The 21,310-nt window shown below is 38.5% G+C and overlaps 1 protein-coding gene across 1 annotated transcript; it reads left to right on the top strand.

Annotated features, from left to right (window-relative positions):
* The first annotated feature begins 8,028 nt into the window (after positions 1-8,028).
* Positions 8,029-8,639, top strand: LOC120516341 (zinc finger BED domain-containing protein 4-like). Its single transcript, XM_039737945.1, has one exon. The coding sequence runs from the start codon at positions 8,073-8,075 to the stop codon at positions 8,502-8,504; it is 432 nt and encodes a 143-aa protein (XP_039593879.1). The 5' UTR covers positions 8,029-8,072; the 3' UTR covers positions 8,505-8,639.
* The last annotated feature ends 12,671 nt before the right edge of the window (positions 8,640-21,310 follow it).

The following is a 21,310-nucleotide window of genomic DNA, read 5'->3' as shown; positions in this document are numbered from 1 at the left end:
TGATTAGCAGCCAAACAATAATGCGATACAAAACAGAATACATAAGTCTGGCTAACCTGTGTCCATCATACAATATCTGAAAATAAAGAAAAGTGAAGGTCTTAGTAATGTTGATCTGCTCAGGCCCACAAAAAATTCTGATGGGTCTCTTAGTGAGGGCTCTTAGATAAATTAAAATTAACTTCTTTGGAAATGTCTGCTGAGACAGAATGAGAGTACCAACAATCCATGGAAATTAAATAACAAGTTTAATTAACAACAGAATCAGCTTCTAATTAAGAAACGAGCGGGAGTAAAACTGATTGGAGTTTGAGACCCAGACTTAGACTGTCATCTGTTGGCCTCACTTCATATCTCATTTTTTGTTTGGCCGATCTTTAAAAGAAAAAAGGAATGGGTCTTAAAAAACAGATGCAATAACATAACAGGAAAAAGGTAAATTAAGAGCAGTAATTTGTCACTGATGAAGAACGTGGCCAAAAGGAAAATCTGCAGCTACGGTAGCACTCCATGATAGAAAATGGACACACCTGCAAGGAATAAATAAGAGTAAGAGCACCCCTCCTTTCCTTGTTCAGAACTCAAGAGTTCCATGGTGCACCATCCACTAATGACAGACTCCACTGCCAATGAAGTTGACCTTTGCTGTCCATCTTTCCTTTCTTATATAACCCTATATATGCAGTATATAATCTAACATATATATATATATATATATATATTGTCAGGGATGCCAGGGGCCATGACCCGGCCGGGATGACATGAAGGACCGGATGTGGGTCTGCATCCACCCTGGATCACGTGGGGGTCGCCTTCCTGGTTGCTCTGGGGGCCACGGGTACAGGGCATGTTACCCCAGCACTTCTGCCACACCAGGAAGTGCTGGGGGGAAGAGTTAGGACGGCGCCCGGAAAGCTGCCGGGAGGACAGCCGGCACTTCCGCCACGCTGGGGCGTGGCCAGAGGAGGCATGCTGGGAACACCTGGAGCTCATCCGGGGACTGTTTAAAAGGGGCCGTCTCCATTCATTCGAGGCTGGAGTCGGGAGGAGGAAGGACGAAGCACAGAGGAGGTGTTGAGGCGGCCCGAAGACAAGGCATTGTGAGGCCAGGACTGTGTTTGTGGTGTTTGTGCACGTGAGTGGGGTCTGAGTGACCTTTGAACTGGGGTCTTAGTGACCAAGTATTTGTAAATATAGTGTAAATAAACGTGTGGTGGTGTTTTGACAAGATGTCTGTGTCCGGGCTGGGTTCACAATATATATATATATATATATATATATATATATATATATATATATATATATATATATATAAAAGGATGCCTCACCTGGCTTTCTCTAATTACCAAGCACACTTATACATACTCTGTTCTACACGCTGTAACCCAGAATGAAGCTTACAAATCCATACCCGTGCTCATTCATGTGTGAATTTTCATGGACACTACAGCTCCGCAGCCTGGTAACTCGCTCCAGCGTGCCTCCTCATGACCTGAGTGAGTTGACTGGCATAGCGCTCCACTGTTCACATCCACTGAATTGCCGTGGTCTCATGCATCCATGCAGATGCCTTGCGATTTCTGTCTACAGGAGTTTTCATGGCAACACCTTTCTAACCTCAAGGTAAGCCATGCTGTGTAACAATTTTAGCCCAATGAAAAATCTGTAAATAGTCATAAACATGTATATTTCACACAAAGCAAATGTCATTACCATATCATGACCACAAGACAGTATTTAAATAACATACTTTATGGTTATCATTAAGAATATGTGTCCTTAGGTGTATCTGTGGTCTTTCTTTTTCATTCTAAATAAATGCTGTGTATTAGATTATCTTTCTAATGTTTTTGATTTGCTGTTTTTTAAATAATCCATTCCAATGTACAAAAATCAAATTATCTGGAAAAAAGTTGTATATTTAATCTATACTAATAAAAGGCAAAGCCGTCACTGACTGACTGACTGACTGACTGACTGACTGACTCACTGACTCACTCACTCACTCACTGACTCATCACTAATTCTCCAAGTTCCCATGTAGGTAGAAGGCTGAAATTTGGAAGGCTCATTCCTTACAGCTTCCTTACAAAAGTTGGGCAGGTTTCATTTCGAAAATTCTACGCGTAATGGTAATAACTGGAAGCTATTTTTCTCCATTTACTGTAATGGAGTTGAGCTCGAAAGCCGTGGGGGCGGAGTTTCATGTGACATCATCACGCCTCCCACGTAATCAATTGAACTGACTGTCAACGCAGTGCGTAGAAAACCAGGAAGAGCTCAAAAAAGCGCTGAAGAAAACATGCATTATATAATTGAGAAGGCAGCGAAACAATAAGAAGCAAGCGAGTGACATATACAGTACAACCATGAGTGCTGCTACTTCGGAAACAAAGCAAGGTGTAAACCTAAAGTTTAAATTAAGTTCATAGACAGGCTGCCGCTGGCGTTTGTCATGCCCACAGGTAATGCGGGATACAAGCTTAATGAGAGGACGCAGGATATAAACGACAGTTTTGATCACTTTGTAACAAAATTAAAATTGCACGTGAAGGGCTGTGCTTATGCAAATTCCGAGAGACTGTGTTTGTGGGGGATTGACAGTTAAGGCGGGTGGCGGAGTCACGTCATTCCCCTCCCATTCACCTCATTTCGCTCTGAGCTGAGCTCCGCAGCTAACACACGCAGTGTTACGGAAGCGACTTTGTGACGCTGCCACCAAATAATCACAGAAAAATCCACAAAGTAATACACATGCTGTCTCTACAGTTTCTCCACACTGAATCCTCCAGGCACTACTTACAAAAGGTTACATTGACAATCGTGTTACGTTATTTTTAAAATATTTCCTTTTCTTAGCACAAGCACAGCTGAGAAGCTTCGATGCATATGCTCCATAACGCGTTAAATATCACACATTTAATCACACTTTGCAATACAGTAATCCCTCCTCGATCGCGGGGGTTGCGTTCCAGAACCCCCCGCGATAGATGAAAATCCGCGAAGTAGAAACCATATGTTTGTGTAGTTATTTTTATATATTTTAAGCCCTTATAAACTCTCCCACACTGTTAACATTATTAGAGCCCTCTAGACATTAAATATAACACCCTTTAGTCAAAAGTTTAAACTGTGCTCCATGACAAGACAGAGATGACAGTTCTTTCTCACAATTAAAAGAATGGAAATAGATCTTCTCTTCAGGAGCAGAGAATTTCGGAGAGAGAGAGAGCGCTCGCAAAGAAAAGCAAACAATCAAAAAATCAATACTTGTGCTTTTAAGTTTGCCGCGGCATTCTTTAGAGGAGCGTCAGTATCTTCTAAGCAAACAGCCCCTCTGCTCAGATCTCCTCCGTCAGGCGCAGAGAACGTCAGAGAGAGAGAGAGAGCGAGATTAAAGCAAACCATCAAAAAATCAATAAGTGTGCTTAAAGCGATAAAGCGGCATTTCTTAGAGGTGCGTCTGTATCCACTAGGCAAACAGCTTCTGTGCAAACAGCACCTCTGCTCACAGCCCCTCCGTCAGGCGCAGAGAATGTCAGAGAGGGTGAGATAGAGGCAAAGACAAGCAAACAATCAAGCTAAGCGCGGGATGCATATCTTATAGCATTGAGGAGTTTTAGTTAATATGTAATACATGCTCTGATTGGGTAGCTTCTAAGCCATCCACCAATAGCGTCCCTTGTATGAAATCAACAGGGCAAACAAACTGTGGAAGCGTGTAGCATAAATTAAAAGACCCATTGTTCGCAGAAATCAGCGAACCAGCGAAAAATCCGTGATATATATTTAGATGTGCTTACATTTAAAATCTGCGATAGAGTGAATCCGCGAAAGTCGAAGGGTGATATAGCGAGGGATTACTGTACAAGGAAAGGGGAACTTCTGTCAATGCATGATTTCATGGTACACCGATTACATTGATCAGCGCTTCCCGATTCATTTTACCCTCGCACACCCTTGGTTTGAGAAGAAGTATGAAAAAATATGAGGTTAACACAGAAAAACAGATCACCAATTGAAGCTTTATGAATAATCGATTCACCATCAATAATTGTTTTGGTAAAGCCATACTCAGTGTATTCATTAGATGAAAGGTAAAAAAGAGCAAGGGAGGGTGACTTATTGGGGCACGCAGGCAAAACCACAATAGCACGCGGGCTTGATGTAGTGCGTGTCAACTCGATCTGAATTGCAAAATCACATTCGAAAAAATATATCTTTTCAAGTTCTATTTAGTCCATATGTGTCAAACTCAAGGCCCTCGGGCCACATCTGGCCCGGCGTGTAATTATATCCGGCCTACGAGATCATTTTATATATTATTGTTATTAATGGCCCGGGGATATGAAGCGCTGGTAACACAATAAACTACAGATCCCATAATGCAGCGCTTCAGCTGCCTTGCTAACACTTACGCGTTAATCAAGTCTAGCTTATGATGCTGCAAGTTATTGCGAAGCTAGCCCACACGATGCCAAAGAGAAAAGTTGATTCTGAAAATAGAGCCTTTAAAAACCGATGGGAGGCTGAGTATATGTTTACCGACATTGCCGGTAAACCTGTGTGTCTCATTTGTGGAGCTAATGTGGCTAAAATTACAGAATTTAATCTAAGACGACACTATGAGACAAAACATCAGGATAACCTGAAAGACCTGAATGCAATGCAGAAGATACAGAAAGCAGAAGAGTTAAAGAAGAATCTGACACTTCAGCAGACGTTTTTACCCATGCAAAATCACAAAGTGATTTCAAGTGAAGCTGCTTTTGTGGGAGACACAAATGCACCAGTGCAACTTGCCCCACTTTCCCTGTTGCCAAGTAATGTTGAACCAAGTCGGCAACGGTGTTCCCAAATACGCACTTTGCTGATAAACTGAGCGCACTGCGCACTGAGTTCACATGGCGCTTTGGTGACTTTGAAGAACAAAAAAAGAATTTTGAGTTGTTTCGCAACCCATTTGCCGTCGATGTGGACACTGCACCTGTGCAGATTCACATGGAGGTGATTGAGCTGCAGTGTAATGGCACACTGAAGGCAAATTACGATACTGCAGGGCCTGCACAATTTATTCACTCCATTCCCGCAGAAATGCTCCAGCTCCATCTACATGTGGCTCAAACCTTGTGCATGTTTGGTAGCACATATCTTTGTGAGAAGCTCTTCTCAGTGATGAAGACTAACAAAACAGCACACAGGAGTCGCCTCACTGATGAGCACCTGCAGTCCATCCTGAGAATCTCCACAACACAGAACCTCACACCAAACATAAACAAACTTGTTGCCAAAAAAAGATGCCAGGCGTCCAGCTCTGATAAAATGACATATGAGCAAAGACAACTGAATGATTTGATTTGTTATTGCTGAAAACAACACATTTTATTTATATTTCCAGGTTTTGTTATGCAGCATGTTTATATTTGAATTTGTATAATTTTGACAGGATATATTTTTATGGAGAGCAAAATCTTTAGGAATATTTAAAATTTAAGTTTATTTTTTATATAAAATTACATAAGAGTAAAGAAATTTGAATGTTTGTTCTTTTAATGTTTACTTTATTTCTAACTTGTATAATTTAGACAGGATATATTTTTATGGAGAGCAAAATATTATAAGTTATTTAAGGTTTGAGTTGATTTATTCCGGAATAATATTCCTGTCTGTTTTTATTCATGTTCAAAAAAGTTAAGTTTTAAAAGTTTTAAAGTTTTAAAAGTTTAGTTTAAGTGTGCTCAATAAATGTTTATCCTGTTCGGCCCGTGACCTAAAGTGTGTTTTGGATTTTGGCCCCCTGTGCAATTGAGTTTGACACCCCTGATTTAGTCGACACAAATATCTTTGGTAGGAATGTAAGGCGAATTTACTCTTTACATATGTATGGTGAAGAAAAATTTATGCAATGATGCCTACATTTAACTTCCATTCCTACCAAAGATATTTCTGTCGACTAAATAAAAATTCCTTCTATTTAAAATTTAAATAGAACTTGAACAGATATGATAGTTCATAATATCCACGCAGACTTGCGTAAGAGCAGGAGTCACCCGTTTTAACAAACAGCGTATTGCACTGATACGAAATAGCCTGCCCATTTAATTATTTAGGAATGGATAAATAGATTAAGATTTTGTACAAATAATGTTTTTCATTTTTCTTCCTTCATGGATTCTGCCACCCCCAGCAACAGTTGTTCGCACCCCAAAGAGTGTATGTATGTGTATATATATATATATATATATATATATATATATATATGTGTGTGTGTGTGTGTGTGTGTGTGTGTGTGTGTGTGTATATGTATATATGTAGATATGTATGTATATGTATATATATGTTTATATGTGTGTGTGTGTATGTATTATATATATATATATGTATTTGTGTGTGTATATATGTGTGTGTATGTATGTGTGTATATGTGTACTTGTACAGTATATATGTATGGATATGTATATACATATGTTAATATGTGTGTGTGTGTATATATATATATACTGTATATATATTAGGAGTGTGACGCGAGATCAGATTTGTCTGGCGAGATGCGTCTAGTCTCGCGAGAACATTACGATATCCTTGCATTATTGGCATGATGGAGTGTGAGGAAGAAGTAAGGATAGAAGATGCGCCTGCGACATTTAAATCGTTGGTGTGGCAATATTTTGGATTCCTTGTGGAAATAAGAAATGGCGAAAAAATGAAAGACAAGACAAATACAATTTGCAAACACTGTAAGAAATTAATACCATTTTCTGTGGTGGAAAATCTGGGATTTCGGCAACTCATCCACACACTGGAACCAAAGTATGCCATCCCGTCACGCGCACATTTTACTTGCATGGTGGTCCCGACCCTGTACAAGGAGTGCAAGGTAAACATTGTATAGGCTCTGAAAGAGGCAGAAACCATCGCCATAACTACTGACAGTTGGACTTCTAGGTGTACACAGAGCTATATCACAATTACAGCCCACATTATCAACAGTAATTGGGAAATGGTACATTTTGTACTGCAGACGCACCCACTTTTTAAATCACACACAGGGGCAAACGTCGCTGAAGTTTTACAAGAAGCTGTCACACAGTGGGGTCTTAAAAAGCCAAACCATTGCATCGCTATTGTAACAGACAATGTGCGTAATATGGATGTGGCTGTGTGCGAGGCAGGATTTGAGCCACACATCAAATGTTTCGCGCACACAATAAATCTCGCTACACAGGCTGGCCTCAGTGTTGCGCGTGTTGCTCGTTTGCTCGGGCGGGTGAGACGTGTAAGTGCTTTTTTTCACCGGAGTTCGACAGCTGCCGTGGTACTAACATCTAAGCAGAAGCTGCTACAACTGCCAACGCACAAATTAATAATGGACGTCACCACCTGATGGAATTAATCATTGGATATGCTGGTTCGTTACCTGGAGCAGCAGGCTGCTATAGCACCAGCGCTCACCAGCCCAGAAATAAGACAAAATGCCTGAAACATTGACACACTGGATACCTGCGACATTGTCAATGCCGAATTTCTTGTGAAGCTGCTGAATCCTTTAAAGACAGCTACCACTGTCTTGTGTGAAGACAAGAGGCCCACAGTGTCTCTCATCGTGCCACTGAAGAACATGATAGAACAAAACATGTCACCAAATGACAGTGATTCCCCCACTGTGGCCGACACAAAAAGAGCAATTCTCAGCAATATTTCAAGCAGATACAGTGGGGATGTATACAACTACCTGCTGGAGAGCACTGCACTGGACCCAAGATTCCAGTCTCTACCGCAGCTAGACTGAAACCAGCGTGAGGCAGCCTTTCAGAGGATACAGAAAAGGGTGGAACAGTTACAGCAAAACCAGGTATCATTGACTTGATTTTTTTTTCCCTAGAAGATTTATGTTTCCAGTACCAAATTTTAATGGATTTAATAGGTTCATGCTGTATTTGTGTGTGTGTGTTGTAAACATGAGAGCATCAGAGTGAGTGTATTTGTGTTAAAAGAGAGAGGGAGACTGCTTTGCTGCTTGCTAATGTTAAAGCCAGTGTTTCTGCTGCTTAAAGCCCACAGATGAAAAGAGTATGGAGCGCAAGGAAGAGGCATCAGTTCATTTTTCCACACATGGGGGCGAGGGGGCTCTTGAAGCTGAAGGCAGAGCTGAGTCAGAAGAGGAACCTACTTCCAAGAAGACAGCACTTGAGGATCTGCTAGGGGACTCTTTCTCGAAGACAGAACAGCCCAGCAAAGGAATTGAGAGGGAAACTGAACTTTACAGAAGAGAGGCATCTATCCCACTTAGTTACTGCCCTCTGACATGGTGGAGAGAAAACAGCTCCAAATATCCTTTGCTGTCTCCACTTGTCAAAGAATATCTTTCCATTCCTGCGACCTCTGTTCCAAGTGAGCGTGTCTTTTCAACTGCAGGAGACATAGTCACTGCCCAGAGGTCACAATTGCTGCCAGAAAATGTAGACATGCTTATATTCTTAAAAAAGAACATGACCATATCTTAGGCTGTTCTGTATAGGTCATTACCTCATTACCTAGGTCTTAGCTCTTTTTCCATGCTTAAGAAAATTTTGTTCATTGTTTTGCACTCTGAGTTTTAAGACAGCACTACTTTGATAGTTACACTAATTATGGTTAATTGCACGTAAAGGGATATTTGTGTTGTTTATTATTTATTTTTATTTATACTATTTAATTTTATTGTGCAATTAATTGTCTGTCAGTTTGTGGCAAAATATTTTGCAGTGTTTACATGTTATTACTGCATATCATTCATCAAAATAGAAGTTTTATTTCATAAAGTTGATTTCAAAATGGACATGCATTTTTTGTATTTTGTGTTTTTCAGTTAAATAAAAGGCTGTTTTTGCTATATATTTAAACATTGAAGATTTCTTTAAAAAAATGTCTAAAAGTCTCGTCTCGTTCTCATGAACCCAGTCTCGTGTCTCGTCTTGTCTCGTGGGAAAAGCGTCTCATCACACCCCTAATTTATATATATATGCCAGCAACACTCATGACAATGACAACACAATTACATTGTCAATCATGTTACATTATTATTAAAATGTTTCCTTTTCTTTTTCATTACTTTTTTAACAAACTACTTCTCCGCTGCGAAGTGCAGGTATTTTGCTAGTATTTAATAAGACCCAATACCCATATTGCACATAATTGACAGTCCTCTGATTAGAAACTCATTTAGACTAATGCAAGAATTTATGATTATACAATATACAGTTTATTTTCATGCAATACTCTATATAAATATTTTTAATGTTTTCACTTTGGTCTATCTTTTAATGACACAGACACTTAACTATTAGAAATCACATGTTTTCCAAGAAAAGACTTATTATTCATGTTTGAGTTCACAATGGCAAAATATAAAAATGGGCTTATAAAGGCTGAGATAGTTTGCATAATATAGCAAAAAACACATCCTTCCACAGCTTCCATTTATTTATTTATTTTTTTTTTCTCCAGCTTTTGGAGTTTTTTTTTTTTTTTCTGTCCACCCTGGCCATCAGACCTTACTTATTCTATGTTAATTAATGTTGACTTATGTTTATTTTTTATTGTGTCTTCTATTTTTCTATTCATTTTGTAAAGCACTTTGAGCTACATTTTTTTGTATGAATATGTGCTATATAAATAAATGTGGATTGATTGATTGATTGATTGAGCTGTCAAGATTAACGGTTTTGTTTAGTCCATTTCATACCCTTTACTTTGTATGGATAGTAGCTACCTTGTATGTCTAATACAGATAATGAAAGAGTTAGATAATTTAAGAAAAACAACTGCTCATGTGATCTCATCATCTTTATCTTTCAAAGCATTTGCTTCAAACACTTACTGTATAAACATAAAACAATGGAAATTTCCCTTATAATCATATTATCAATTTTCGCATTCTGCATCTGAAACAATTTGATTAATATATTATTTTTAGTTTTCAAAGAAATTTCTGTGTCTGTTTCTGTTTTAATGTCTACTTGTTCTGTTCTGCTTCTCTTTTCTTGTTCATTTAGGTAAAGTTTTTTTTCTTTTTCAGGGCACTTAGGGGTCCTAACAGATTCGGCACCCATGTCCTCTCCAAAAACATCTCTCTTGACTCTGTATAATTACTTCTAACCCTTTCTGTAATGCTTTGCTAGGACACTTCAAAAGTGCACTGCATTAATACTCTAATAACTAACCTCAATGCATGTAAAAAATCTAAACAGTGCAGCATAAATATGAATAATTTAATTACAATTACACCTCTAGATGAACAATGTATTAAAGCTGTAAAAGTAGACTAAAGATTAAATAAAAAATACGCACAGAGTGGCAGTATTACAAATAACTATCTCGAATACCCATAACACTCCTACAATTCAGTCCTGCTCTTCCAAGACATATTAAATGTTAGAGCATTAACAAACAAGACGTTTTTCATCAACAATCTTATTAGTGATAGGAAAATCGATTTTATTACACTAAGTGAAACGTGGCTTAGCTCTGATGTTGCAGCTGTTTTAATCGAATCTGCACCTCCAAATTACAGATTTACTCGTGTGGATCGCCAAGGTAAGAAAGGCGGCGGTTTAGCAAACATTTACTCGAGCCGGTTAAAGTGTAAGCATGTTGACTTTGGTAAATTCAAGTCCTTTGAGTATCTTGCCATTGTTATTCATGGAGTTTCTCAGTCTCTAGCATTGTCCGTGTATAGACCCCCTAAATACAATGCATCATTCTTTGAGGAATTCTCACACTTGGTGTCAATTGTACTTACGAACTATGACGCATTCCGAATAGCTGGTACTTTAAATTTCCTATTGATAATTAGTGTAACCCAAAAGTAAAAGTATTCATGAACCTCCTGGACTCTTTTAATTTGAGTCAACATATTAATCAGCCAACATATAAAGCAGGGCATACATTGGACCTAGTAATTACTAAAGGACTAAAAGTTGATGTGAAGCAGATCATTGATATTGGTTTATCAGACCATTTTATCTTACTGTTTAATATAGAAATAATGATAGAAAAAATTTCACGAGAGGCATATTGCTTCTTTGATACATCAGTAGCTTCAAAGTTTACAAACATTCTAAGCAACCAGTCTGTTTGTAGTGCTTACTACACTAGTGGGCATAATGTGAATTTTATGGTGGAAACTTTTAATACTAAGTTAGAGCTGCTGCTGACATAGTCATATCTGAAATGACAGTTAAAAACCTTCTAGCACTATTATACCATGGAAGACTCAAAGAGTGTCTAATCTAAATAGAACATGCCAAAGAGTGTAAATGGAGAAAAACTAAACTGATTATCCACTATAAGTTATTGTAGGCTAAAATAACAGATGTGGCGAAGGCGCTATGTAGGCGCCAAACCGACACAGACTCACAACAGAAGCACATGAAAATAAACAAAAAGATTTATTTTCTTCAGCCGTGGGGCACGTCTTCCCCGTGTCCCACAGGCCCTACATAGTCCCCAAAAACACACAAAAAGAAAACACCAAAACACTTTTCTTCCTCCACTACTCCTAGGCAGCTTTGTCATTCTCCTCCCGACTCTGGCGCCTAAAGTAGTGGCGGCAGGCTCCTCTTATAGCCCACACATAAGTGCTCCAGGTGCTTTTTGACCTGCTTCAAGCTGCACTTCCGGGTGTGGCTGCATCACAGCCCACATGGGCTCAGGAAGCCGTGCAGCTCCCACTGGCGGTGGCCACAGAGCCCAACAGGACTGAGCTCCAGTGTTCCATGATTGTGGTCCCAGTGTAACCCAACGGGGCTGCCACCAAGCGTTCCTGGGGATGTAGTGTGCAGCCCATGTCTGCTCCCCCGGATTCAGTGCCAAAGGGTGTGCCACACAGAATACAACAATATATTCCATCTTATGGAGTGTTATTTCTCTAGAATTATAAATAACAATGTTAGTAATCCCAGAGTCTTATTTTCTACAACTGATCGTCTGCTAAACCCAGGTCACTCAATAGAATGCCTCCAAAAAATTCCAGCGAAACTTGTGAGGCTTTTGCTGTATTTTTTAATCACAAAATTAATGATATTAGAAATAATATAGTACTTCCCAATACTAATCCTCTTAAACCCCGGTACTCCATTTTAAACAAATTAAATTCTTTCACCAGGATAGACTTACCTGATTTATATAAAATAATTTCTCAACTGAGACCATCTGGCATGCTAATTGATAGTATTCTTGACATATTAAATTCATCATTAGATATGGGGGTTTCCCCAGATTGTCTTAAGACTGCTGTAGTTAAAAAGAAAAATAATCTCAACTCCTCTGCTTTTGAAAATTTTAGACCCATTTCTAACCTGCCTTTCTTAAGTAAAATCCTAGAGAAGGCAGACATTATGCAGCTAAATGACCACCTCAATAAACATGCTATTTTTGATAAGTTTCAGTCTGGTTTTAGAACAAATCACAGTACAGAAACTGGACTCATTAAAGTAGTAAACTTATGGGTAAATTCAGACAGAGGCCATTTATCTGTTCTCATCCTCTTAGATCTGCATTTGATACCATGGACCACAATATTCTTAGAAATCACCTCAGTCAATGGGTGGGCCTCTCTGGCAGTGTCTTAAATTGGTTTGAGTTCTATCTGGTAGAAAATGTTTTGTTAGTTGTGGTAATTATATTTCAAAAACACATGATATTCCATATGGTGTTTCACAAGGCTCTATCCTGCGTTTGCTGCTGTTTTCGATTTACATGCTTCCTTTAGGTCAGACTAGCAAAATACCCACACTTCGCAGCAGAGAAGTAGTGTGTTAAAGAAGTTATGAAAAAGAAAAGGAAACAAATTTAAAAATAACGTAACATTATTGTCAATGTAATTGTTTTGTCATGTGTTATGAGTGTTGCTGTCATATATATATATATATATATATATATATATATATATATACTAGACATTAAGCCTGTTAAAATAACGCATAAACATGCATAAAAATGCATAAACATTTGTATGAACAGTCTATATTAAATGGCAAGGGACCTTGTATGTGGCTGTAATATGTGTCACTGTATTGTGTGCCTTTAATTTTCTCTCTCAGTAATACTGGTTTGTATTTCCGTGAAATGCCTGTAATTTTGCCTGAGAGTAATACAGTGGAACCTCGGTTCATGACCATAATTCGTTCCAAAACTCAATTAATACAATTATACAGTTAATACAAATACAATTAATCCGTTCCAGACCATATGAACTGTACTGTATGTAAATATATATTTTTTTAAGTTTTTAAGCACAAATATAGTTAACTATACCATAGAAAGCACAGCGTAATAGTAAACTAAATGTAAAAACATTGACTAACACTAAGAAAACCTTGAACAACAGAGAAAACTAACAATGCAAGAATTTGCGCTATAGCCTTATGACCCGCTCGCTAAAAACTCTTTTTTTAATTAGTTTTAAGCACAGGGGAAAAAATGAACATTTGAAAAATCTGTAATTTAATAAACAACCAAGAAAAGTAACATTGCAGAAATGCACGCGCGTGCCTGTGTTCGTGTGTCTCTCTCGTGGGCCTGTGTGTGTGTGTCTCTCGCGTGTGTGTCTCTTAAGCACGCGCCTCTGTGTCTGTGTGTGTCTGTCTGTCTGTCTGTCACCTGTGTGTATGTGTGTGTCTGTCTGTCTCTCACCTGTGTGTATGTGTGTGTCTGTCTGTCTGTCGCACGTGCCTGTGTGTGTGTGTGTCTCGCATGTGCGTGTGTGTGTGTGTCTCGTGTGTGTGTGTGTGATGCGCACGTGCCTGTGTGTGTGTGTGTGACGCGCACGCGCCTGTGTGTGTGTGTGTGACTCTCTCTCTGCACAGGGAATGCACAGGAAGAGACTGAACACGTGCTGTGTGGCCCTGCGCATGCGCACTTCTCCAGAAAACACACACACAAGGACACTGGACGCACACAAGGGTTTTATTAAAGAGGATGATATATATACACACACACACACACATATAAATATATACACATATCTACACATAAACATATCTATATATATATACATATACACATCTACATATATATACAAATATATACACATATCAACATATGTATACACATACATATACATACATACATACACACACACATATACATATATACATACATACACACATATATATATATATATACACACATGTATACATATCTACATATATATATATATATACACATACATAAATACATACATACATATATATATACTGTATATAGCAAAATCCCTGCACTTCGCAGCGACGAAGAACTGCTTTTAAATTTTTATTAAGAAGAAAAGAAAACCTTTTTAAACTGAGGGAAAATATACCAATAACTATCTGTTAAGGATCTCTTTGTATACCACGTTGTCAGTTCAGCAGTCCGGTTGTAATATGACCAAGCTGTGTACTGAGATTACTTTTGAGAATGCAACGTATAGTTTTGTCCAGGAGGAAAGCAATGTTGCCTCAAATCAATGGCAACCTTTTGTAGGGTGTGTCCCTGAGACTTATTAATTGTCATCGCGAAGCAGAGCCTTACTGGAAATTTGAGGCATTTGAATTGAAATGGGAGATCAGAGGGTATAACGGTGATACGAGGTGTAGCTGCCTTCACACAGCTTCTCCGCTTCTTTATAAACAAATGCCATATAAGGCCGTCGTTTCTCCTTGCTTCGCAGTTCTGTACTGTTTTATTGTTCGTTTATTACAATTCTTATAGTTATTGTGTAGCTATTCGAGACTTACTCTACTGTTCAGGTACCCATTTCCTTTATTTAATCCAGCGGCATGCGCTATTTTTGATCGTTTATTACGATTATAGATATTTATTGATTCCCTTCTTTAGCTGACTGCCTGCTCATATAAGGCACTCCGCTGTTTTTTTGTGAAGCAGCCTTTACACAGCTTCTCTGCTGTTTTATAAACGAACGATATATAAAGCCATCCTTTTTCCTTGCTTTGCCAAGGAAGCTGCCTTTTTATTTAATCCACGGGTTCTCCGCCTTTTTATTGTTCATTTATTATGATTATTATAATTCTTTTTATATATCACGTTGTCAGTTCAGCACTCTGGTTGTAATATGATGAAGCTGCGCAAGCTCACTCTTGAGAATGCAACGTTTAGTTGTCCAGGAGAAAAGCAATCTTGCCTGAAATCAATGGCATCCTTTTGTAGGGTCTGTCCCTGAGACTTATTACTTGTCATCGCGCAGCAGAGCCTTACTGGAAATTGGAGGCATCTGAATTGAAATGGGAGATCAGAGAGTATAAAGGGGATGCGAGGAATACATTGAGTGTGGAGAAACTCTAGAGACAGTGTGTGTATTAATTTGTGGATTTTTCTGTGAGTATTTGGTGGCAGCGTGACAAAGTTGCGTCTGCAAGACCGCGTTAGCTGTGAAGCTCAACTCAGAGCATATTCTTTTCCTACTTTGTCAATTGTTTAATGCATTTTTTGAACAGGTTTGATACATGGAAGTGATCACTCATACTGCGTTCAGTCAGTTCACGTGAGCTGCTCTCTTGTGTGATGTTGCGATGTCCACGGCTTTATTTAATGTTAGCTAAGACCCGGCACTTAAAAGTTTCTCGCTACAGCAATTTTAACTCCGTTACAAAGTGATCCAAAGTCTTGTTTATACCTTGTGTCTTCTCTTAACACTATCATTAACCATTCTCACCTCTCCGTCAGCCTCCTTTGTCCTGTAAATGTGCTGATAAAAACAAACTGTAAGCAGCCGACTATTCCATCCCCCCACCGACTAAGAACGTGCACGAACTTCTCCGAGCTCATGTCTCGATTATCTGGGAGTGAAGTGGAGTTTTAGAGTGGAAATAGTAGATTGTTACTTGGAACACACGCATTTCGTGTGTGTTCCGTTTCTACAGTAATCTGTGTAAACACAATGTTAAAACAGAAACTTTTTCATATTTTAGTAATAAATGTCACAAAATGTAGACATAAACTATACAATGTGTGAAGCCTGACAGCCAAAGAGCAAATACACTTTCATAAAAGGTTAAAGACTTTTACAACAGCTTCTGTGGCGTACTGATAAGATATTGTCACTTAAAGCGCAGCAGACTTGCTGTACCTTAAGAGATCCGAGTTCGATTCCCCACTGGGGAGAAAATGTATTTATTTTTAACCTTCGCTGTTCTGCCTGCCTGAACTCCCAGTCTATCTATATAGTAATAACAGTAATTTTATTATTATATAGGAGCTTCCCTGTCTGCCTATCATATAGTGCCTTTCCTTCCCACCTATCTATATATCTATCCCCTTAGCTGTTTTATATATCTATTATACAGTGCCTTCCCTGTTTATTTATATATCTAGTGCCTTCTCTGCCTGTCTGTCTGTCTGATTGCATATAGCGCTGAACTTACTGCTCTGTACTATTCTGTCCTCTGCATGTCCTGGAGTACAAAAGAAACACCACCATACAGCAACATGTGCGAACTGGCAAGAAAAAAAACACGCGGCCACTGATTACAAACCGCAAGATGAATGAAAGAGACAATATATGTAAAAACATCATCGCACTAATGCAATATTATTTGAAAATGAACACCGTCAGATCGGGTTTGAATAGGCGCCCAATCTGACGCTGTTCGTTTTCAAATAATATTGCATGTACTGTGCGTTGAAACTGCTGCAGTGAATAAGCTGACACCTTCTGTAACAGCGTCAGCGTGTATTCAAACCCGATCTGACGCTGTTCGTTTTCAAATAATATTGCATGTACTGAACTATTTTAGAATAAAAACATACATTTGATTTCAGTCAGTCTGTAAGAGCCAGTGTAAATGCATGATAATTGTAAAGGTTAGCTTTTTTTTTTAATTCTGTTCCATTCTCTCAGTCGCGTTCACGATCCCCCGAATCTGACAATGCTGTTTTCACATAAAGACGCGCTATAACTCAAATGTGATTTATTTGGAGATGCGCTATACTCGAATGTGATTTATTTGGAGACGCGCTATACTCGAATGTTATTTATATAGGGAAGAAAGTACAATGTCAGGTGCTCATTCAGTGTAATAGGAACCATAACACAGATAGATGTGTACACTGCAACAAGTACACATTTCGTGAATGTAGGAAGGGTGTGTGGGAATTGTTAATATTTAAATGTGATGATTTTGTATAGCACGGTCGTATCAACCGCCTACTGTAACTTGCTTTATTTTTTCTTCACTTATAGTCTAGAATAAAAGTGCACTTGTTTTGTTATACTTGCACACCAACATATGTTCCTGTGTTTGAGCGACACGGGCATGCTCAAAAAAATAGATGTGTAATGCCACGAAAAGTGCACGCGGGCACTTCAGTTTGCAAGCATTGGTACGAGAATGCAGTCACAAGTACACTTTATGTGAAAACAGCATTCTCAGATGGGGGGCGGGTGCGGGGGAAGGATCCTGAACACGACTGAGAGAATGAAAAGTGAATAAAAAAAAAAAACCTAACCTTTACAAGTATCATCGGCTGTTACACACTGAAATCAAAAAATGCATGTTTTTATTCTAAAATAGTAAGAATAAGAGCAGTTTACTTCTCAAAACTGAATCATGTAGAATCAAACTCATGACCTTTGGAATACTAGTCAGCAGCTGATACCATTACACTATCATGGCAACTGTAGAAAGTATGTGTCAATGTGGCATGCTAAGGCGGCTTTTTTCTGCAGTTATAATTTTGAATAAAAGCATGTTTTTCCTGTTATATTTGTACCTTTTGTGAAAGTGTTTGATATTTGGACTTCAGGCTTCATACATTATATAGTTTATGCTTACATTTTGTCATTTACTACTACAATATGAAAAACGTTTCTGTTTTTAACGTGATTACGTGGGAGGCGTGATGATGTCACACACAGCTCCACCCCGAATAAAGTACGCGTTTTTCCATCGAGCTAACATCCATTACAGTATATGGAGAAAAATAGGTTCCAGTTATGACCATTACGCGTAGAATTTCGAAATGAAACCTGCCCAACTTTTGTAAGTAAGCTGTAAGGAATGAGCCTGCCAAATTTCAGCCTTCTACCTACACGGGAAGTTGGAGAATTAGTGATGAGTGACTCAGTCAGTCAGTGAGTCAGTGAGTGAGTGGATGAGTGAGTGAATGAGTCAGTGAGGGCTTTGCCTTTTATTAGTATAGACTAGTAGAATACCCGCACTTCGCAGCGGAGAAGTAGTGTGTTAAAGAAGTTATGAAAAAGAAAAGGAAATATTTTAAAAATAACGTAAGATGATTGTTAATGTAATTGTTTTGTCATTGATATGAGTGTTGCTGGCATATATATATATATATATATACAGTGGAACCTCGGTTTACGAGTAACTTGGTTTACAAGTGTTTTGCAAGACGAGCAAAATTTTTTAATAAATGTCTTGCAATACGAGCAGTATGGATACACTTTGTCTGCTGAGCGTCATGTGATCACAACTGAGCTGATGGTTCTTCTCTCTCTCTCCTTATCTCGCTCGCTTGCCCAGCACCTCTCTCTCCTTATCTTGCTTGCTTGCTCGCCCAGCGCGTCTCTCTGTTTACAGCGCGTCTCTCTCTCTCTCCTTATCTCGCTTGCTCGCCCAGCGCGTCTCTCTGTTTACAGCGCGTCTCTCTCTCTCTCTCCTTATCTCGCTCGCCCAGCGCGTTTCTGTTTACAGCGCGTCTCTCTCTCTCTCCTTATCTTGCTCGCCCAGCGCGTCTCTCTGTTTACTACAGCATTGTGACTGTGTGTGTGTGCTGTGAAGTGCGAGTCCCCATCTTGCTCCCCAAAACACGAAGCTGAGTCTCAGTACTTTAACACTAGTTTTATTCAGCTTGAAACAGCAACAGCGCTGTTATTTATTGCAGCGGGATCTTTATAATGTTCCTTGTATGACCCATTGACGACAGGCGCTTATAGCATGTCTGCGATCTTTTTGGATGCGCTTATCGCGAACTGCTACAGCGCTGGGAGACTGCGATTGCTTTGGGACACTCTTCCGCGTGTCTTCCTGTTGGGTGGAATCCCACATGAGTTTAGATACTCACACCAGCCATGATTCTTTTTAAAGGTAAAGTGCAGGTTAATTTATATTATGTATTTTACTTTATATTTTGTCTTAATCATTTTTATATGAATAGTTTTGGGTTGTGGAACGAATCATCTGAGTATCCATTATTTCTTATGGGGAAATTTGCTTTGATATATGAGTGTTTTGGATTGCGAGCATGTTTCCGGAACGAATTATGCTCGCAAACCGAGGTTCCACTGTATATATATATATATAAATATACACACAGAGACACACACACATATATAAACATATATATACACATCATATATATATATATATACATATATACATATATATATATACACACACACACATATATACATATATATACACATATACATATCTACATATATACTGTATATACACATATATATACAAATCTACATATATATCTACATATATATATTAGGGGTGGGACTCGATTAAAAAAATTAATCCAATTAATTAGAGGCTGTGTAATAATTAATAATTAATCTTGATTAATCGTATGTAATCGCACACGTAAATTTGCCCCAAATCGCAAATGTTTTTTTTATTTAAAAGGGTTTTAGTGGGCGACAGAATCAAATAATAGACATGGACATGAATATTGTAAACTCAAGCTCTTTTAATTTCTAAAAAAAAAAGCTTTTAAACTGCATTTGAATTTAAAACAGAAACAAAAATATCATCCCTGGTTAAAATTGGGCAGACTTAAAAATAAAGTGGTAGTTTAAGTACTTTAAGTACATTTTCAGAATGGTAATGTAAGTTTCAACATAAAGTGCAGTTTTTCTTCTTAAAAAAATAAGTCAGAAACATAAAAGGTAATTTGACCAACTTAATCTTTAAACTCTGAGTAACCTTAGCCAAAATTATTTTGTACATTAGGCTAAAACAGTGTGATCATTGAACATTTTGTAATTAGATGTAATTAGAATTACTAACGGTCACGGAAGTCCAATGATCCCCAGTAAGAGCCACAAAGTCCGCTTTCTGTAATGCATCTAACTTTGCTTGCTTTTCAGTGTGCACAAAACCATGCTTTTATCAAGGCTTCGCTCGGGTAGTGTTTTGAAATGAAATTTTCCTCTGATCAGTCGTAGGAACGCGCTTCATTCCGATTCTAACATTTTTGTAACTGTGATGTGTGCATCAGTGTAATCGATGTACCAGGAAATCATGCATTGACAAAAGTTCCCCTTTGCTTGGAATTGAAAGTGTGATTAAATGCGTTATTTTTTGTTATGGAGTACATGCATCGAAGCTTCTCAGCTGTGCTTGTGCTAAGAAAAGGAAAGATTTTAAAAATAACGTAACATGATTCTGCGTTAACCGCATATTTTTTCATACGTCCCAAACCAAGGAGATGCAAGGTTAAATTGAATTGGGAAGCGCACATACATACTCAGTACATCCCCTCTCCGGAATCGAACCTCGGATGTCGGTGCTAGAGGCGAAGCCTCTACAATTGCACCACGGCATGTGGCTTGTTTATTTGAGAGTATGTAGATCGGAGTATATATATATATATTCGCAGGGGAGAAGTAGTGTGTTAAAGAAGTTATGAAAAAGAAAAGGTAACATTTTAAAAATAACGTAACATGATTGTCAATATACAGTAGTTGTTTTGTGAGTGTTATTGAGTGTTGCTGTCATCAAGGATTTGATTATCATTATTTGTTTCAATCAGGGTCGTATTTGTATGATGTGTTGTGTTCAAGTTACATTCCGTGTTTGTCAATCGTTGTAAAGATAAGAGGTTTCATTCATCGATTCGTTTCTTACTGCATCAATAAACAGCCTGTCTTCCTCTTTATCTGAGATGTGACACACTGCATGCATGGGTTTTCTTTTACACTGTCTTCCTTTAGCGGGACATTCACTTTTTCCACCGTGTGCTTTGTTTCCGCAGTAGCTGCACTTATGAATATGCTTGTATGTATCAGATGCTTCATATTTTTTTGCTGCCTTCTCAATTGTGTAATTCGGTTTTGTTCAGCACTCTTTGGAACTATTGCTTTTTGTCTGTGCACTGCGTCAGTTCACGTGAGCCACTTGGTGTTCTTGCATCGAAGGTTCCCAGCTGTTCTGGTGCCATCTCGTGTGATGTCCACGGCTATATGTAATGTCAGCTAAGACCCGGCACTTAAAAATTTCTCTCGCAGTTTCACTGAGTTTGTGCCAAACACCACCCTGACCATCTCATCTTCCTCTGCATAAGCACAGTCCTTCACCCATAAATATTT

Source organism: Polypterus senegalus, chromosome 16, assembly GCF_016835505.1.
Source record: "Polypterus senegalus isolate Bchr_013 chromosome 16, ASM1683550v1, whole genome shotgun sequence".
Taxonomy (NCBI): domain Eukaryota; kingdom Metazoa; phylum Chordata; class Cladistia; order Polypteriformes; family Polypteridae; genus Polypterus; species Polypterus senegalus.
This window is presented reverse-complemented; position numbering and strand designations above follow the sequence as displayed.